Here is a 17,970-nt window from a genome sequence, read left to right on the forward strand (position 1 = left end):
TTGCCAAGCAGGGAGAAGCTCCAATAAGAAGCAAGTTGTTGCCACCCTCAGGCCAAATTTCAGTCCAACCTAGCACGTCAGTGAAGTCATGCAAAAAAGATCACGAAAATCTAGAGGCAAATATTGTGTCCTCTGAAGAATTTGATCATTTTAGCTGATACTTATTCGGTTAGGAATATGAATTTGAGACTTATCCAGCATTTTAATGAAGGAATCAATGAACCCAGTATCAAGGTCTTTTGTTCAGCCCATATTACTTTGTCCAGCTCATTGCTGTCAGATGATGAGGGATGAGTGAAATAAACTGGATTGAGATCTAATATTTTCCCTTCATATTTTTGCTCCTCAGGCAAAGATCATGTGCTCATCGATATGTAAATGTATTGGCTGCAAAAATTTTGAGGAGAGCCCTGAGCGGAAGACCCTGATGCATTTGGCAGATGCTGCAGAAGTGCGTGTCCAGCAACAGACAGCTGCAAAAACAAAGCTTTCATCACAGATCTCTGACCTACTGACCAGAACAACGCCAGCAGTTACAAGTGGAGGAGGAAAGTAGGTCATTCACTGATTTCAGAGCTTGGGTCCTGGGTCAGATTTCAGACTGAAGCTCAAAGCACCATTGTTTCATGGTTGTTGGAATGGAAGTACAGTAGTTTTATATAGAACATTTTTGCCTTAGCATATTTACTTGGCTCCCCCATAATTTTTTTGAATGTTTTCATTTCTATTTAGTAATTTTTTTGCTGATGAGACATCCTGTTGAAGGTTTGTGCTCATCAGAACAGATTTGCAAGAATGCCAAATCAAGAGGGAACAACAATTTATACTGGATGAGAAGCAGATGTTGATTGGTTGACAAGAGGACTTTGGTAGAGGGGTTGCCATGATGCATGCACCAGGGAACAGTTAATAGCCAAGCTTTTATTTAAATTCAAACCAGGCATGTTGACTCTGGTCAAGGCATTGCCATGGGGAATGAACCAGGGAATGGCTGTCCCCAAATTTTTGGTTGAAAAAGGTGCAGTGCATGAACATACTCTTTCTGTTTACAAAGGACAGGGCCTGGTTTGTGAAGCCACACTGTGAGCCCGACTGATGATCTTAAATTGGTTGTCAGTGTAATTCTTGACCTTTGCAACCTTCAGCACCGTCATATTGTTATCCATTCCTTGCTACTGATGCACTCAGGCTTTTATATTTTCAGTTAATGTGCTGATGGTTCATACTCGACTTCTCCACTTTGATATGGATAATCCTGGTGCTGATTTCGGCAACAAGAGACAAGTTGCTGATAATTGTTAATCCAAAGTATGCAAAACTGCTAGTGGCCTCCACACTGAGGTTATCAATGTTGATGGAAGGGCCTAGCCAGGATCTGTGCCCTGGCCAGGATCTGTTGGTCTTCCTGACATTGATCGTCAGTCCAAACTCCTTGCAGGCCTGGAAGAACTTATCTTCAAACTATTGAAAATGAGCTTCCGTATGGGATGATGGCTTGGTGTCATCAGCCAGCAGTAACTTGTGATCTAGGATATTACGCACTTTGGCCTTGGCATGCAGTAAATAGCTTGCTGTCAGCTCTGACTTGCAGATGAGCATCCTCATTTGAGTTGCCAAAAGCATGCAGGAGCAGGATGGAGAAAAATATGCCACAGTTAGCACCAGAGCACAGCCCTGCTCTACCCACTGCTGATCTTGAGAGTTTCCAATGGTCCTCCATTGGAATGGATGGAACTGTGCATATCCTTGTGGAAAGAAGAAATGATGTCCAGGCAAGCAGCCCAAAATCTACAGCATTTTAAAGAGCCAGCCTCTGCTGACAGGGTCCAAGGTCTTGGTACAGTCTGTGAAAGCTGGTCTGAATATTTTTCAATCACGCATGTTCTGAGGTATGGATCTTTCCGTCCAACAATGACACGCACGCTCACGGAAAAGCTGCAGCAGTGCTAGTTTTCCACTTTAGATGATTTCAGATAGAATGCCATTATTTCTTGTGGCTTTACCACTGGCAAGATGATCAGTGGCCTTGTTGAGCTCTATGGTGGACTCTGTCCAGCTCCTCCATGACAAAAGCCTAAGAACTTCTTCAGTGACAATGTTCTCTCCTGCGTACAATTTGAGATGGTGCTCCACCCACTTCTCCATCTGCTTCCTAGGTCTGGTGATGATCATCCTTTTGTTTTCAGAGGCTGATCTGGTTTGTGCTGGGCCTATTCTTGATTCCTTCATACATCCCCCTCATACAATCTGCAGCTACATCTGGGGGTATGCTGTTGAGTTTCAACCAGTACTGATTGGCTCATGTCATGTAGTCTGCTGAGACTGGATTCTGACATCTGAGAGCAGACTTTATTTGTTGAAGTTATGAGGCAGGCCAGAAACTGCATGGCGTTTTATGAAGAAAGCCTAGACCCTAAATTTTTACATTTGAATTTGGCATGGATGAGCATGAGGTGTTTCCATTTATTTTACTTAATTTCGTCTTTTCATCCTAAACATCCATTTTTATCACTTTTTATTCTTTTTATTTTTCCACTTCTGAAATCTTGCTCTCTATCTTGTCTCCAACCCCCACTCCCTCTTGTTAGAGTTGTGATGTTCTGCAATGTGCGCATTGATATCCATTAAGAACTAGACTTGAGGTTGTTCAAACTCCTTTTATTCCACTTGTCTGGATTGGATTTGGATTTGTTGTATTGGAAAGGAGTCATTTTTGCTTTCATATGTGCTATCCGGACCATTACAATGTCCTAAAGGTAAACTAGAAATTTTTCATAGTCACATCTTGTCGTGATCATTCAAGTTATGATTACCAAAAATAAATTATGTTTTTCTAATTGATTATACAGATCAGCTTAGTATTACAATTTTACATAGAATAAAATGTTTCATGTCATCAGTCGCTCTATGATACAAATTGCCATACTTTTTCAGGACCTGTTCTCGGTGGGGGTGTCAACTATAAAGTGAGAATAAATTATGTGCCATAAAACCACAGTTTGTGCAAAATTGGAATGGGTTGGGTGCTGTTCAACTGTTGAACAATAATTCACCTTTCCTATTCCATATTCTTGCTGAAGCCCGTTAACTTAGCATGTTTTTATATTGCTTGGACCAACAGTTTTTTCCCATTGATCCATTATGAAAAGACTCTACTTGAACTTGGATCAAGAATCAAATGAATGATTAACCTTTCAAATACTATTTCATAGATTTTTAGGAGCCTTCATGATGGATAAAGATTTTATTTAATCTTCCCATAAAAAGCATAAATAGAAATCCTTTGAGTTTGACATACGCTTAATGCAAATCCTATGTCTTTTGCCAGCTAGTTCCTGCTGAGGTCCAGGTCCTGCAGTGGCAGGTTCATTTACTTTCCTCTCTGCACCTTGGGGATCTCCATAACTAATGAGGCAGACCAATGGACCTTGATTAGATTGCAAAACTTCCACAATACCCAAGATCACTTGGCCCTTTTGCCATCCAAAAAGAAGGGGTCTCAGTTGTGAAGCAAACAATAAGGTGTGCAACATATTTTATAGCTTGACGACACCACCAAAAATATAGAAAAAAATCTCAAGTTTGTTTGTCAGTAAAATGTAGAAATAGCCAATGGTTCATTTGTTCACCTTTTCTGACTTTTATTGTCTTTTTTTTCCAGATTGCCATTCACGTTTGTGACAAAAGAAGTGGCAGAAGCAACTTGTGAATGTCTTCTGGCACAAGCAGAGGAAGGAGAGAAGAATAGCCAGACTAAAGCTGTCACTGAACGCATGATTCTAGAAGAATTTGGGCGCTGTTTAATGCAAATTATAAACTCCGCAGGGAAAGCTAAAGGAGATAGCTGTGCTCTGAGTTGTTAATCCACTTGTGCTCTCCTGTGAGAGCTGAACAGGACGAATCAGTGAGGAAAACTTCGGCTGAGATTTTTTTTTAAAAAGAAAAAGCTGGAAGTGTTTTGGGCTTGCCATGATGTTTTACAGCTGTACGGTTAGCAAGAACTTTCAATAAGTCAGATTATTCCTTCTTAGCAGACTTTCTGTGCAATGTCTGTCTGAGGTGCCTTTTTAAACTCAAAATGCTTAAAATACAAAGTAGATTTTATGATGTAAAATCAGTGTGTGAATATGCAAAACCGTCATGAAGGAAACACTGTTTTGATGCTAGTGGTGACATTTTATATATTTTGCATCCCTCTATGCAAGGTTGCTTTCTCTTTGTTGACCGTTTCCCTAGGATGTCATGGACACCCTGGATATTCTATCCCCCAAATGATGAGTGTATCTGTTAGCCTGAAGTGCAAACTGTCTCTGGGCAGATGAAGATCTTGGCAGTGGATGATCTGAGTACAGTCCCTTCAATTAAAGTTTCTATCAGAAATTACTTGCAAAGCGCACTTATGAGGAACAAGCTTTTGACGTAATGACTTTTAAAAATGCAACAGAGGCTGAGGATGGAAATAAGGTGTTGTGTGGCTGTAAATTTTGCATTACATATGTCCGTCCTTGTTAATGTAAATATACCCACTTCTCCTCATTAAGGATTTAGTAACTTGGTCCACGGCACTTTCAAAAATCTGTTAACCTACTGTGTGAGAGTAATTAGTAGACTGTAATGGTGCTTTATCACACACTTGATCAACTGATGGATGCACCTTGCATCAGGAGTTACAGAATTCACCTATGTAGGTATTATTGATTATCAGCACTCTTGACCCTCTGACCATTTTGTAGACTTTCCAGCATGTAGTCACCTCTAAACAAGACTGCCAATTAACAAGATCACAAAGTGGCACAGTGGAATAAGGAGAAATTGGTTTTCTGGACCCCCCCCCCCCCCCCCTTCCAAAAAAATTATGTTGCCCATCTTGGTCATTTGTCATGGAAAGCTGTCAGAGGCACAGGCATTAGTCTTCTGAAAGTAAAATCCAAGTATGGAGCTGCCTTTGGATTAGTAGTATGGGCAGAGGCCTAGAAGCGATGTCTCAACTATTAATGAAGATCAGGAAAGGGGAAGAAAATGCTACAGTGGTCATCTTTTATCTTTCCAAACAATAAGTCTTCAGTGGAACATAATTTTGTCACATGAGTCACCGAGCATTGTGGGAAAACAACACCTTTTTTAGGGCAAGTTTTATTTTATGAAAAAGCATATTTGCACGTCCTTTTTCTAAGTGTATTCTGTTCAATAAAAATGCTACAACCATTTCAAAGAAAGATAAAAAGAGGTAGGAACCTGAAAGTGAGTGAGTTTCTCTGAACATGTCATTATATCCATTAACAGTGACAGTGCAATATACAAGAATTTAAGGCACACCTTTTTTAATCTTAAAACATTTTTTGTAAATATAGACAAAACTGACAATTTTCCTTGTTTCAATTTAACATTTAAAGCTCCAGTATCCTGATGGTTTTTTAAAATGCTTTCTAAAGGAAGACGTAATGAAAGTTTGTCTGTTTGACTTCAATTGAACAGTCGACTTAGTAAAATTTGGTACCAGCAGTGATCAGTGTCCTAAACTTCACAAAATCTTTTTGTTAATAAACTGCTATTTTCATTTAAGGAATAGCTTGTTAACATAAAGAAAGATGAGGATGTTTTTAAAGGGTATTTTTACAGAATGTTAGAACAGGGTATTTGATGCTAATTAAAATCCATACCTGCCTTAGATTAATTATTCTAAGTGAGTAATGGTGTATAAAATGTATATTAATAGCTAACTGGCTTCTCAAGCTTGTACTTTATCAAGTTTCAAGTAGGGATATGTGTAGTCTTTCTCTGCTGTACCAGGAATTGAAAGACTAATACTAATTTGTATATATTCTGTTAATTTAGTTTATGCAGCTGTATTATGTATATTTAAATATTGTATACAAAAATACTTTTGGTTATCTAAATGGAATTCGGAATACATGTGTAGATTGTGAAAATAGTGTGACTATTACTGTGGCTGTTTCACTGGCATTAATTTGAAGGTACAGATTTCATTCTTCTGTATTTTCTTCTGAATTATCTGTACTTCATTTTGTGTATGTTTTCTTTTCACGTTTGTCAAACACAATGCAAGAAACTTTTTGTAATAATCCAAATATTAAATAGATTAATTGCCTTCTGTCAGTTCTGAAAGCAGAAGTATGCTTTTTGTCGGCTTCAGTTAAATCCATTTGTTTAGACTTGTATTTCATACAAACTGGGAAGGTTATAATTGATGCCACTTTAGATAATTATCAAATGTTTTATTTAAATTAGTAGTACTAAATATCCTGTGACACCGTAAACTGCCAGACAGATCACTGAACATCAATGTATAAATGGATAATTCAATGAGGTCCAAAAAACAGCCATCACATTTGGATATTTCAGATACAAGCTTCAGGATTCCAATTTTCAAGTTTGAGGTGTAAAGCAGTGTTTGTCCTTAATACTGTTTGTGATGAGACAAGTAATGTATTTATGCTATTGTTGTTCACTGCATTTTGGTCTCAATTTTGGGAGGATTAGGCAGGACAAAAAGGCATAATTACCAATATGTTATTGACATTGCTGTCATTTTTACAGCTCAATGAGCCCCACATAGACAGATCCAAGATACGTGAACTATTGTATTTAACCCCTCATTATTTAATGAGTTGCCACACTAAGATCAGCTTTGTACTAGCTTATGATGTTGAAGGGCCCATCTTAATATATCCACAAATTTTAGGCCTTGATTTTAAGAGATTAGTAAAGGATGAGAAAGTTTAGGGAACAAACCCATGATAATTCATGTTTAAGAATTCAGTTTTAAAGTGCATATGCTAAATAAGAGTGGCCGGTAACCTTTTAAAGGAAGAAAAGTCTTGCAGAATTGAAACTTTATTTTTGCAGGCGGTAGGAGGAATTACTAATATATGCCATTATTGATTGCTGGGGCATGTGTCCTTTATTCTCTGGTCTAAGTTTCAATTCCCCAGCATTATTGCTGGGGTAAGTAATGGGAGAAGCCTAGCCAATCCCACAGATCATCTGTATTCTGCTTTTGGACACTTACTACCAGCTGGTCAAGTGGCACTGAAATGACAGCAATGAGCAAATGCCCCTTGACCCTCTCACTTGCAGTCCCAGTGTGATCCAGGGGAAAAGGATTTCATACCTTCCCAAAAGAAAAATTGAGTGAGATATTTTTCTGGTTTAACCTTGCTTGTACTTTTGTTTGAATTTCCTTGCTTTCATTTTTTTGATCTGTACATGTCATTTTCCAGCCAAGGGAGCATGCAAACACCATGATGTGCATATTATGCAAAGCAAGGTTTGGACATGGTTATTTTATGATTGAGTCAGTGGAATAACATCTGAGTTTGAACCCTTATTATGCCTCTCTGGAACAGTTAAACTTGATAAATGCTGTCCTGCATCACTTGCAGAAATATTTCTGGGCCTCTGATTTTTTAAAAACTTCCAACTATGATGACATATCACGGACCCCATCTGTACTAAATGCAGATTTGTGTTTCACTTTCAGCGTCGTAGTAAGGTACCAAACACCTCTGTGTCTCTTTCTGTCTCCTCCCTGGGAAGAGTGGCCAGCAGTCTGTCCTTGAATACTTGGTGACAGCAAATTCAGAATGTCATTGGCAAAGGCCTAAGAGGAGGTTAGCCATAATTGAGGCATGGACCAGGCAGATGTGGGGGAAAATTGGGTTTATGTTTCCTAAAGTAAGCACTGCTTCAGAATTCCTGTAGATATTCATGTTGCTAGTGCCAGGATTTCCAATATCATTTCATCCTACTTGACCCTGTTGTGATATTTGACTTTCACTGACAGATCAGAAATTGAAACCATTTTTTCCCACCCTAAAGCTATAACTGAGCCCTTTCACCTTTGATCATTAATCATTGGGAATACCAGATTTTTTCCATTATAAATCACGTTAACAAAATTTGTTCTATGGTGTTTTTAGGGTTTTTTTTCAAAAGCATTGACTATAATGTGAGACACATTTATCATCGTACAGATCTGATGCAATCATGACAGCCTTACTAGTTGCACTGCTTAAGGGGTATCAAAGACTAGTGTGTGAAGTATTTCCATCTAACTAAATACAATAAGGAGGCATTTTAATGCACAACTTCCTTATATCTCAGTAAGAGACTGAAAAACATTTAATCAAGCTTAAGGAGGTTTCTTTTTAAAGGTTATATGTGCATTTCTACATTGTTTCCATTTTGCAGTACAATAGAAGTGTTCAAAATCTGTAAAATTAAGTCATAATTTGACTGGAATAATTAAGACTTTGCCCTTCATTGAGGTATCTCACACCACTTGGACTTGATGCTGTACTGGGGTTGTGCTGTCAAGCTGTTGGACCTCCTGAGAAATTTAGGAACTGAAGTAAATTTTTCTTAATGTTCTGAGAATTTGTTGTCAACATTTAATACTTGCTGATGGGGATGAAATCTGCATGTGTAAATGCACTTCTTACTCTGCGCTTATGGCAGAGAGCAACTCCGGTGCTGTCAAATGCAAAAGAATATCTGTGCTTCAGACTGAAAGGCAAATAAGGATCATAAACCATTGCATTTTCATTAGTTACTTTTCCTATGCTACTTTTTAAATTAATCCTTTTTTATATTGTAATATGCTGAAACTGACGTATGTATTTAATTGCAGTTGCTGTCTAAAAGATTTCTGACTTTCTGCATTGCTTGATATTGGTATGAATGTCAAATTTGTTCCACGCACATTTTCTGTGGAGAATAAATCAACTTTAACTACCCTGCCACAGGTTTTCTAATTCTTTACCCTCCTCATCATTCATTACTTCTCATGTTTGAAGGGAATCCTCACATACAACCACTCCAAGGATCTGCAGCATTTTTCATTTTGCTTTTCTTGAAAGTGGTGACTTTTGGAGAGAAATTAAGATCAGATCAATTTTATGAATAACATATGCTTTAATTATAACTGGCATATACTTTTGATGCAACACCCATGCGATCTGTATCCTATTGAAAGGATTTTAGTTGCGTATTTAGCTGAAAACAATGTCCCAGTGGTCCGAACAAAATGAATAAGAATGTGTTACGCTGCAAGGTTCATCAGTTGTGCAGGTACTTGATAATTTCCCACTTCACATTTTCAATGAAGCTTTCATTTTCATGTTTATCAACTTCAATTGTAACTTCTGTACATTATAAACTGATTTTTGTATGTACTTATGCTAATTTTATATGAAAAATAGCTGCATTTATAATAAAACTATCATTGGTCACTTTATTTCTCATTTGTCTTGATTTCGACATGCTGAAGCTTGAAAATGTTGGTGTCTTCAATCTAGAATGGTTGGATATAGGAATCGATCATAAGTAAAGGACACTTGAGAAAAAATATCTGAAATATTAAACCCTTTATCGCAACTTGCTGTATATTTCCAAACCTTTGTTTTCACTGCAGATTTCTTGCTTTTGTCTCTGTGACAGAATGACCAGTTAATTGAAAAGAAACTTGTGCACAGTGTGATATGTATTATGTGCTATTTTTAAACTGAAGATATTGTAATCTTTAAAGATCCATGCCTCAGTTTACTGGGCCTCTCTAACAGAGGCTATCTCTATGATAGTTGACAAGAAATTATTTTCCCCGATCAACATGCGACTCTCGCTTATCATGGAATCCCTACAGTGCAGGAGGCTGTCATTCAGCCTATTGAGCCTGCAGCGGTGACAATCCCACCCAAGCCCTATCCCTGTAACCCCACATATTTACTCTGCTAATCCCCCTGACACCAAGGGGCAATTTATCATGGCCAATGAACCTGACTGCTCATCTTTGGAGTGTGGGAGAAAACCGGAGCACCCAGAGGAAACCCATGCAAACATGGGAAGAACATGCAAACTCCACATTAGACATTTAACCCAAGGCTGGAATCGAACCCGGGTCCTTGGTGCTGTGAGGCAGCAGTGCGAACCACTGTGCCACCATGCCACTCAATGGGACTTATGGGACCATTAGAATAGAAATTAATGTTATTTGGCTACTGCCTTTGAGTTGCTAAGTATCATTTAGATGTGGTATTTTCCTTTAAGGAGATGACACATCCCCAAAAAATCGCAGGCTAATTTAGGAAGTGAAATAAGCCAACAAATTGACCTACTTAAAGCCAAGCAGGGGTGGTCACACTCCAATAAAAACGAGGACAGGAATTCTTTTCTCTCAAATCAGCGGTGATCCCCAGATTAGGAGTGAACAGTGCTCCCATTAAAAGCATAGCTGTGCCAACAAATCTAATTAATGTACAGCTCTGCAAGTACTATGAAAGTGTGTATTCAGAAAATTGTGCTTACATATAAACTTTAAACTTGGTATAATAGATTTTATACACAAGGATTAATTACTTATTTCTTTAAAGCCATTGGAAATAACAGAACTCTCAGAAAAGGCTGTAACTTGCAAGATTGATGTTGTTTGAAGAAGTTTGTAGATTAGTGATAATGGATAATTAGTCCTACAGAGAACCATTGATGAGCTACCTCACCCTAGGTTACTTCATGAAGTAAAATTGTGATATCAACAAGAATTTGACAGATTGGATTAGGAATTATTCTAATCTTGCAAACAAGAGTCTCCAGCCCCCCCCCCCCCACACATAGCAGGCACCAGGGATCAATATAATATCAATGGCGGCATGGTCCACAATGCTTAGCACTGCTACCTCAGAACGCCACGGACCTGGGTTCGATTCCTGGCTTGGATCACTGTGCAGAGTCTGCACGTTCTCCCTGTAGGTTTCCTCCGGGTGCTCCGGTTTTCTCCCACAGTTCAAAAGACGCGCTGGTTAGGTGCATTGGCCATGCTAAATTCTCCCTCAGTGTACCCAAACAGGTGCTGGAGTGTAGTGACTAGGGGATTTTTCACAGTATTTCATTGCAATGTTAATGTGAGCCTATTTGTGCTTACTGTGGAGGCGGGGCCGGTCCGGGGCAGTTGGGGCGGGGCTCTGAGCTATCACTCAGCCGCTCAGCCCCGCCCTCACCGCCCAGCCCTTTATAAGGGGCGGGGAGCCGCCACATTTCCTCTTCTCCACCGCGGCGGCAGCGAGTCGGCTGGGATCGGAGTCAATCGGGCACTGGGAGTGAGGAAGGCCCCTCCGGTCTCGGCTTCAGGGCCTCAGCCGCGCTTACCGGACACACAGCCTGCCATCGGCCCGAGGTAAGTACCCGAGGGGGGTGAGGCCGCTTAAGGCGGGGATCGGGGCTACATGAGGCCGGGCTGCCGTGTGGGGCTGAAGCCGCAGTCACCCCCTCCGAGGCCCGGGATCCGAGAGTGGGGGAGGTGGGTCCGGGGCTGCAAATCGGTTCGACTCGTAGGAGCGGAGGCCTATTGCCGGCTCCGGGCGCCGCGGCCTTTCCCCTCTTCCCTCTGCCCGGGACGCCACGGCCTCCCTTCCAGGGCCGCGGTCTGTCACCACGTGGTGCCGCCGGGCGCCCCCTGCAGGGAGCGGGCGGATCGTCCTCCCGCCAGCCTGGACAATGACCAGCAGCCCGGTGGTTGCGTTGCATCCTTTTGGCTGAAGCCCTTGCTGGTTCTGCCCACAGCTCCCTCCCAGCCCCACTGCAATGTGTGGCTAACAAACTACAGCCTGAAAAAACCCAGCAAGTCACTGGGTTGTCTGGCAACACAGACTGTAATGAATGGATATCCAATGCCAGATAGGACAAAGACATAATCAGTGCAGTCAAACCAGCAGAGTCGATAGCCAGTGTCTTGTTCTCTGCCTCCATCCATCCATGGATGTGTCCAGTCCCACATGCCCGGCAGAGATGCTGCTGCAATGATTATACATTGCAATGTTCCACAAAGTTGGTTCTGGATCTTGATTTCATTCAAAACATAGGCATGGGAGACTGTTGATGATCTCCTATTGCAGTCCTTCAGCTGATGAATCCATGTCTGACTAAATGTCATCTTTTATAAATACAGATAACTGCCATAATGTGGAGGATGTCCAAGACAATAGTGCTGACCCTCAGCACCTTGGCAGGCTCTCACACAGCCACTCGAGCTGTGGAACATTAGGAGTCTAAGTACACTTTACAGATGCATTTCAACTTTTTATCATGTCATAACTGCTCCAATTGTCATTGGAAACAAACCACTGATTTGGTGGTGAGTAGGTTGTTGAATGTCTATTGGAGATGCTTGGTAGAACACATGTGACTTTTTTTGTAAGATGACTACATAATGAATATGAATATCCTGTGTTAGAGTCAGGTTTACAGCATGGAAACGGGCCCTTCAACCCAACTTGTCTATGCTGCCCCTCTTTTTTTAAACCCCCTAAGCTAGTCCCAATTGCCTGTGTTTGGCCTATATCCCTCTATTCCCATCTTACCCATGTAACTGTCGTAATTGCTTTTCAAAAGACAATTGTACCCACTTCTACTACTACCTCTGGCAGCTTGTTCCAGACACTCTCCACCCTCTGAAAAAATTGCTCCATAGGACCGTTTTGTATCTCCCCTCACCATAAACCTATGCTCTCTAGTTTTAGACTCCCCAACATTTGGGAAAAGATATTGACTATCGAGCTGATCTATGCCCCTCATCATTTTATAGACCTCTAAGATCACCTCTAAGCCTCTTACACTCCAGAGAAAAAAGTCCCAGTCTACCCAGCCTCTCCTTATAACTCAAACCAACTCCTGGTAGCATCCTAGTAAATCTTTTCTGCACTCTTTCTAATTTAATAATATCGTTTCTATAATAGGGTGACCAGAACTGTACACAGTATCCCAAGTATGGCCTTACCAATGTCTTGTACAACTTCAACAGGATGTCCCAACTCCTGTATTCAGTGTTCTGACCAATGAAACCAAGCATGCTGAATGCCGCCTTCACCACTCTGTCCACCTGTGACTCCACTTTCAAAGAGCTATGAACCAGTACCCCTCGATCTTTGTTCTGTAGGTCCTCAATGCCCTACAATTAATTAAGTCCTGCCCTGGTTCGATCTACCAAAATGCATCACCTCACATTTATCTAAATTGAACTCCATCTGCCATTTGTCTGCCCAATTGATCGATAGTAAATAGAATGCTCTTTCTTTTATACTAATAGAGACAAAATTTTCTAAACTTGCCATTTCCTCATTTGTAGGAAGATGGACGAGCCATGTGGTCATCTGTTGTCTGGTTCTGTCCAAACAACAATAACCCAGTCATTGTTTCCTGTGGCTGGCACAAGCTGATGAAGGTAAGAAGAGAACACTTGTGTAGTTCATTAGATGAACCAATGTGGATTAAAGGCTATTTCAGGATTAATTGTTTAGCTTCTTTCATGGCTACCTTGTATAGTCACCCAGCCAAACTTTTAAATATCTTGTCATCTGTGGTGATTTGTACTTTTGGTTTTTGTAGAATTGATTAAATCTGCATGTCCAATGATGAGAACCTTTTCACTGCTGTTCACATCATGATATTCTATGATTATGTTGTAAAGCTGAGGACATGTAGTCAAATAGAACACACACCATGTAGCATTTTGTTCCTTCAGTGAGTAGGCTGATTTTTGTGTTAATTTTTTTCTCTACTGATCACTAGGTTTGGAACCTTGCAAACTGCAACGCCCAACCACATTGGACAGGCTGGGTACCTGAATTGTGTGGCAATGTCTCCAGGTGGTGTTCCCTGCACCTCAGGTGGAAAGGTATGCACTTACTCTGAACTGTCTTTAATGATTCTTAGCTAGTAAGATCATAAAACCTTTACATTTGAAGTTAAAGTATTTTGAAAGCTAAAGGATTGATGTTACAGAAATGCGTGGCATTTGTACTATCCAGTGTTGTGGCTTATTTGCTGCCCATTTTGGAATGGTGAGGAAAATTGCATCAACATTCTTTTGTTTTAATGCCATGTGTACAGTAATACAAAATGCTGTTTATTCTAAATAAAGCTGTACTTTGTGGTTTCCAGTTAATGGTGTCATACAAAGAATAAAATAAAGTAGTGATCTTTACAATATTTGAAGCAGCTTAGCAATAGATACAGACATTAGTGTCCCAAAACTTTTGAAGCGAACACTCAATTTGAAAGGGAATATATATGGCCTTTTCCAACTGCCATTTTGGATGTATTTTTATGACTTGCTCACTTTATTTTGTAGGATGGTCATGCTCTTCTGTGGGATCTGAATGTAGAAGCAGTGTTTGTACACTATGGATGGCGAGGCTGTCTTGAAAACACTTTGTTTCAACCGTTACAGATACTGGTGTTGTACTTGCTACTGGTCCCTGCATCTGGATTTGGGTAGGTCACCATAGATTTTTTGGGTTGGATGAATTATGATACAAATTGATGAAGGTTGTTTTAAAGAAAATTGTGCAGTGTTAGCAGTGATGAGTCTCTTGCCTTTCTGAGATTATATCTGTAGAAACTTCAGAGGCTGTTCCTGAGCTAACTGCATTTCTGATAGGCACTTTTCTGCTGACATTTTGGACTTTTCTACGCTGAAGTGGCTTGGCTAAAAAGATGATGACAATTTCAGTCTTCTGTGTCCTTAGTTACATTTTCAGATGTAGTTATTTTTGCATGTTCATGTTTTTAAACTTGTTCATTTTTCCCCAAAGGGACTTTTAAGAGGGCAAGACCATGTTGAAGAGCTGTGTCAAGACATTGTCAGCACCAAGAGCAAGGCTGTAGTGCCACAGGGCCTTGCACTAGTGTATTCTGCCATTGTTCAGGTAATTGTTTTTTGTTTCGTGGCAGAGAGGGAGCTTGATTGAGATGTTCATGACTGTCCCATTGATTATATTCTGTCACTAACTACCCAGCTGACCCTGTAAGGGGCAAGATTATAAACCTATCAAATGAGGGTACAGTCCAGAATGTTATAAAGTTGGTATTGTAACCATTGCAGCTTTGAAGTTGTTTTATCTAGTGATGATTAGCACTTTTGTCTTAATTTTTTTAAAAACCAAACCAAATAGTATATGCAAGTGAATATTTGAAGATCATACATGTTACAAGTTTGTGGAATAGATAGCCAATTAATATATTGATAAAACTTGATGTTTTTTTCTTTTCGCAACTTATGGATTTGTTTTCATCTCCACAGGTGCTGTTTGCAATTTGAACTGATCATCTGATCCACGTCTGGCAAGTAACTATTGGGACCAAATGAAGATGTTTTGTTTCTCTTGGGAGAACTGCTGCTGCAGTCTTGCAACATTCTATTTCCAGAGACTAAAAGTGAAAAATAAAAAATTGATCAAGCAAACTAGTGCAATTTTAATTGCTTGTGTTTTTAATGAACTCGTCACTAGAGATTTCAACCCTAAGTTCCTATTCTGAAGTTGTCACTGATTTGTACCAATGGACATATGTCAGTAAAAGTGGTAATTTTGCAACCATACCAAAACAATGCAAATGGTTTTCTAGCTGTTTACTGAAGCTCTGTTCTAGCAGACATTCACCCAATCTAATTATTTCAGAAGGGACAAATGTTGGTTGCTGGCCTGCTGATGAGTGGTAAACACAGTAAGAAGTTTAACAACACCAGGTTAAAGTCCAACAGGTTTATTTGGTAGCAAAAGCCACACAAGCTTTCGAGGCTCTAAGCCCCTTCTTCAGGTGAGTGGGAATTCTGTTCACAAACAGAACTTATAAAGACACAAACTCAATTTACATGAATAATGGTTGGAATGCGAATACTTACAACTAATCCAGTCTTTAAGAAACAAAACAATGGGAGTGGAGAGAGCATCAAGACAGGCTAAAAAGATGTGTATTGTCTCCAGACAAGACAGCCAGTGAAACTCTGCAGGTCCACGCAACTGTGGGAGTTACAAATAGTGTGACATAAACCCAATATCCCGGTTGAGGCCGTCCTTGTGTGTGCGGAACTTGGCTATCAGTTTCTGCTCAGCGACTGCGCTGTCGTGTGTCACGAAGGCCGCCTTGGAGAACGCTTACCCGAATATCAGAGGCCGAATGCCCGTGACCGCTGAAGTGCTCCCCAACAGGAAGAGAACAGTCTTGCCTGGTGATTGTCGAGCGGTGTTCATTCATCCGTTGTCGCAGACACTGCGACAACGGATGAATGAACACCGCTCGACAATCACCAGGCAAGACTGTTCTCTTCCTGTTGGGGAGCACTTCAGCGGTCACGGGCATTCGGCCTCTGATATTCGGGTAAGCGTTCTCCAAGGCGGCCTTCGTGACACACGACAGCGCAGAGTCGCTGAGCAGAAACTGATAGCCAAGTTCCGCACACACAAGGACGGCCTCAACCGGGATATTGGGTTTATGTCACACTATTTGTAACTCCCACAGTTGCGTGGACCTGCAGAGTTTCACTGGCTGTCTTGTCTGGAGACAATACACATCTTTTTAGCCTGTCTTGATGCTCTCTCCACTCCCATTGTTTTGTTTCTTAAAGACTGGATTAGTTGTAAGTATTCGCATTCCAACCATTATTCATGTAAATTGAGTTTGTGTCTTTATAAGTTCTGTTTGTGAACAGAATTCCCACTCACCTGAAGAAGGGGCTTAGAGCCTCGAAAGCTTGTGTGGCTTTTGCTACCAAATAAACCTGTTGGACTTTAACCTGGTGTTGTTAAACTTCTTACTGTGTTTACCCCAGTCCAACGCCGGCATCTCCACATGATGAGTGGTAAAGGCAGATTAAAGCATTGATTCAAATCTTAGCAAAAGCATATTGTCCTGGCTTTATAGCAGTGCAGTTTTGACACATGCAGTTCAAGGAAGAGATGGGGCCAGTACTACTGCAGGAGTAATAGCAGTTTCCTCACTGATAGCTAATTGGCCTCTGAGATATATTTCAACCTGTTGGGAGAATAGGTGATTTATTCCCTGATAGTGTGGTGCAGTTCCACACATGCTTGATGAGCCTATGACGGCCTAATTGAGCACATCAATCGTCACCTAATCCTACTTGGAGTGGTTCTTTGTTGCAGAGAGCAGCTAATGAAGTATACCACTGCACCCATTTTACCTCTATATATAATTCTATGAAATCATTTAACTCTCCAGAGGAACCTTAACTACCTGAAAACATTTGTCTGGTTGAGGTTGCAGTAAACACAAAACTGATTCAAACTGGTGAATCTGACAAAGGGAAGGAACATCCCTTAATTTTGCCTGTAGCAGAGGGAAGGAAGCACCTGAGCACAAAATCTCATAACTAATTGCATTTGTATAAAGTAGGATGTCAGGAGGTACTACACAGGATTCTTACCAAGCTTGGAAGGATGGTGAACTTTGAATCTAGTTATAACGCTGGAAGTCTTAGTAACGGTGACCGTGAAATTATCAATAAATCAACCCATCTGGTTCACTAATGTTCTTTAGGGAAATAAATCTGCCATCCTTACCTGGTCTGGCCTGTGTGACTCGACAACAATGTAGTTGATTCCTAAGTGCCTTCTGAAATGGCCTAGCCATTCAAGGGCAATTAGGGATGGGCAACAAATGCCCACATCCCATTAAATTGGGGGATGGCAGATGACCATGTCCTAAAACCAGAAAGTAATGGGGAAGGTTTGAAGCATTTAAGGCCTCGGCATCTATCAGTGGAGCAATTAAAATTGAGATACGTAGGTGGTCAGAATCTGAAGCATACATGTGGAGGATATTTGAGATTGGGAAGGGTGAGGCCTTGGTACAGTTTGAAGGTGAGGCTCTTAAAGATATTGCTTGGCTGGGAGAAAAGGCACCTTGGTATCGTAGGCTGAGCGTAGGAGTGACAATGGCATAGGGAAAGTACTTGAGATCCACTCTTTTGATTTGATGTGGGGGGGAAGTCGGGTAGATAGCTGTTGAGGGATTAGGGTTAAAGCAGGCAGCCAGGTAATGGATAAGATAAGCCGGGGGGCGGGGGGGGGTGGTGGTTTGATATGAGTGGAGGTAGGCCTGCAAACTTAGCAGTTGAATCGATAAGCAGGCTTTTAAAAATCAGACCGGCTGCTTTCAGTC

The 17,970-nt window shown here is 40.7% G+C and overlaps 1 protein-coding gene and 1 long non-coding RNA gene across 2 annotated transcripts in view; both read left to right on the plus strand.

Moving 5' to 3' along the window:
• The window catches only part of lin54 (lin-54 DREAM MuvB core complex component), a 58,650-nt gene extending 49,400 nt beyond the window's left edge, over positions 1-9,250 (plus strand). The window contains exons 12-13 of the mRNA XM_078214331.1: positions 350-552; positions 3,662-9,250. Coding sequence (XP_078070457.1) covers positions 350-552; positions 3,662-3,863 — 405 coding nt within the window. The 3' untranslated portion in view covers positions 3,864-9,250. The remainder of the gene's footprint in view (positions 1-349; positions 553-3,661) is intronic.
• A 1,804-nt stretch (positions 9,251-11,054) lies between these two features.
• Positions 11,055-15,253, plus strand: LOC144494931 (uncharacterized). Its single transcript, XR_013498178.1, has 6 exons — positions 11,055-11,188; positions 13,136-13,231; positions 13,579-13,684; positions 14,141-14,283; positions 14,604-14,717; positions 15,092-15,253. It is a non-coding gene; the product is annotated as an uncharacterized LOC144494931 (long non-coding RNA).
• Positions 15,254-17,970: the final 2,717 nt, after the last annotated feature.

Source organism: Mustelus asterias, chromosome 1, assembly GCF_964213995.1.
Source record: "Mustelus asterias chromosome 1, sMusAst1.hap1.1, whole genome shotgun sequence".
In the NCBI taxonomy this organism is placed as follows: Eukaryota; Metazoa; Chordata; class Chondrichthyes; order Carcharhiniformes; family Triakidae; genus Mustelus; species Mustelus asterias.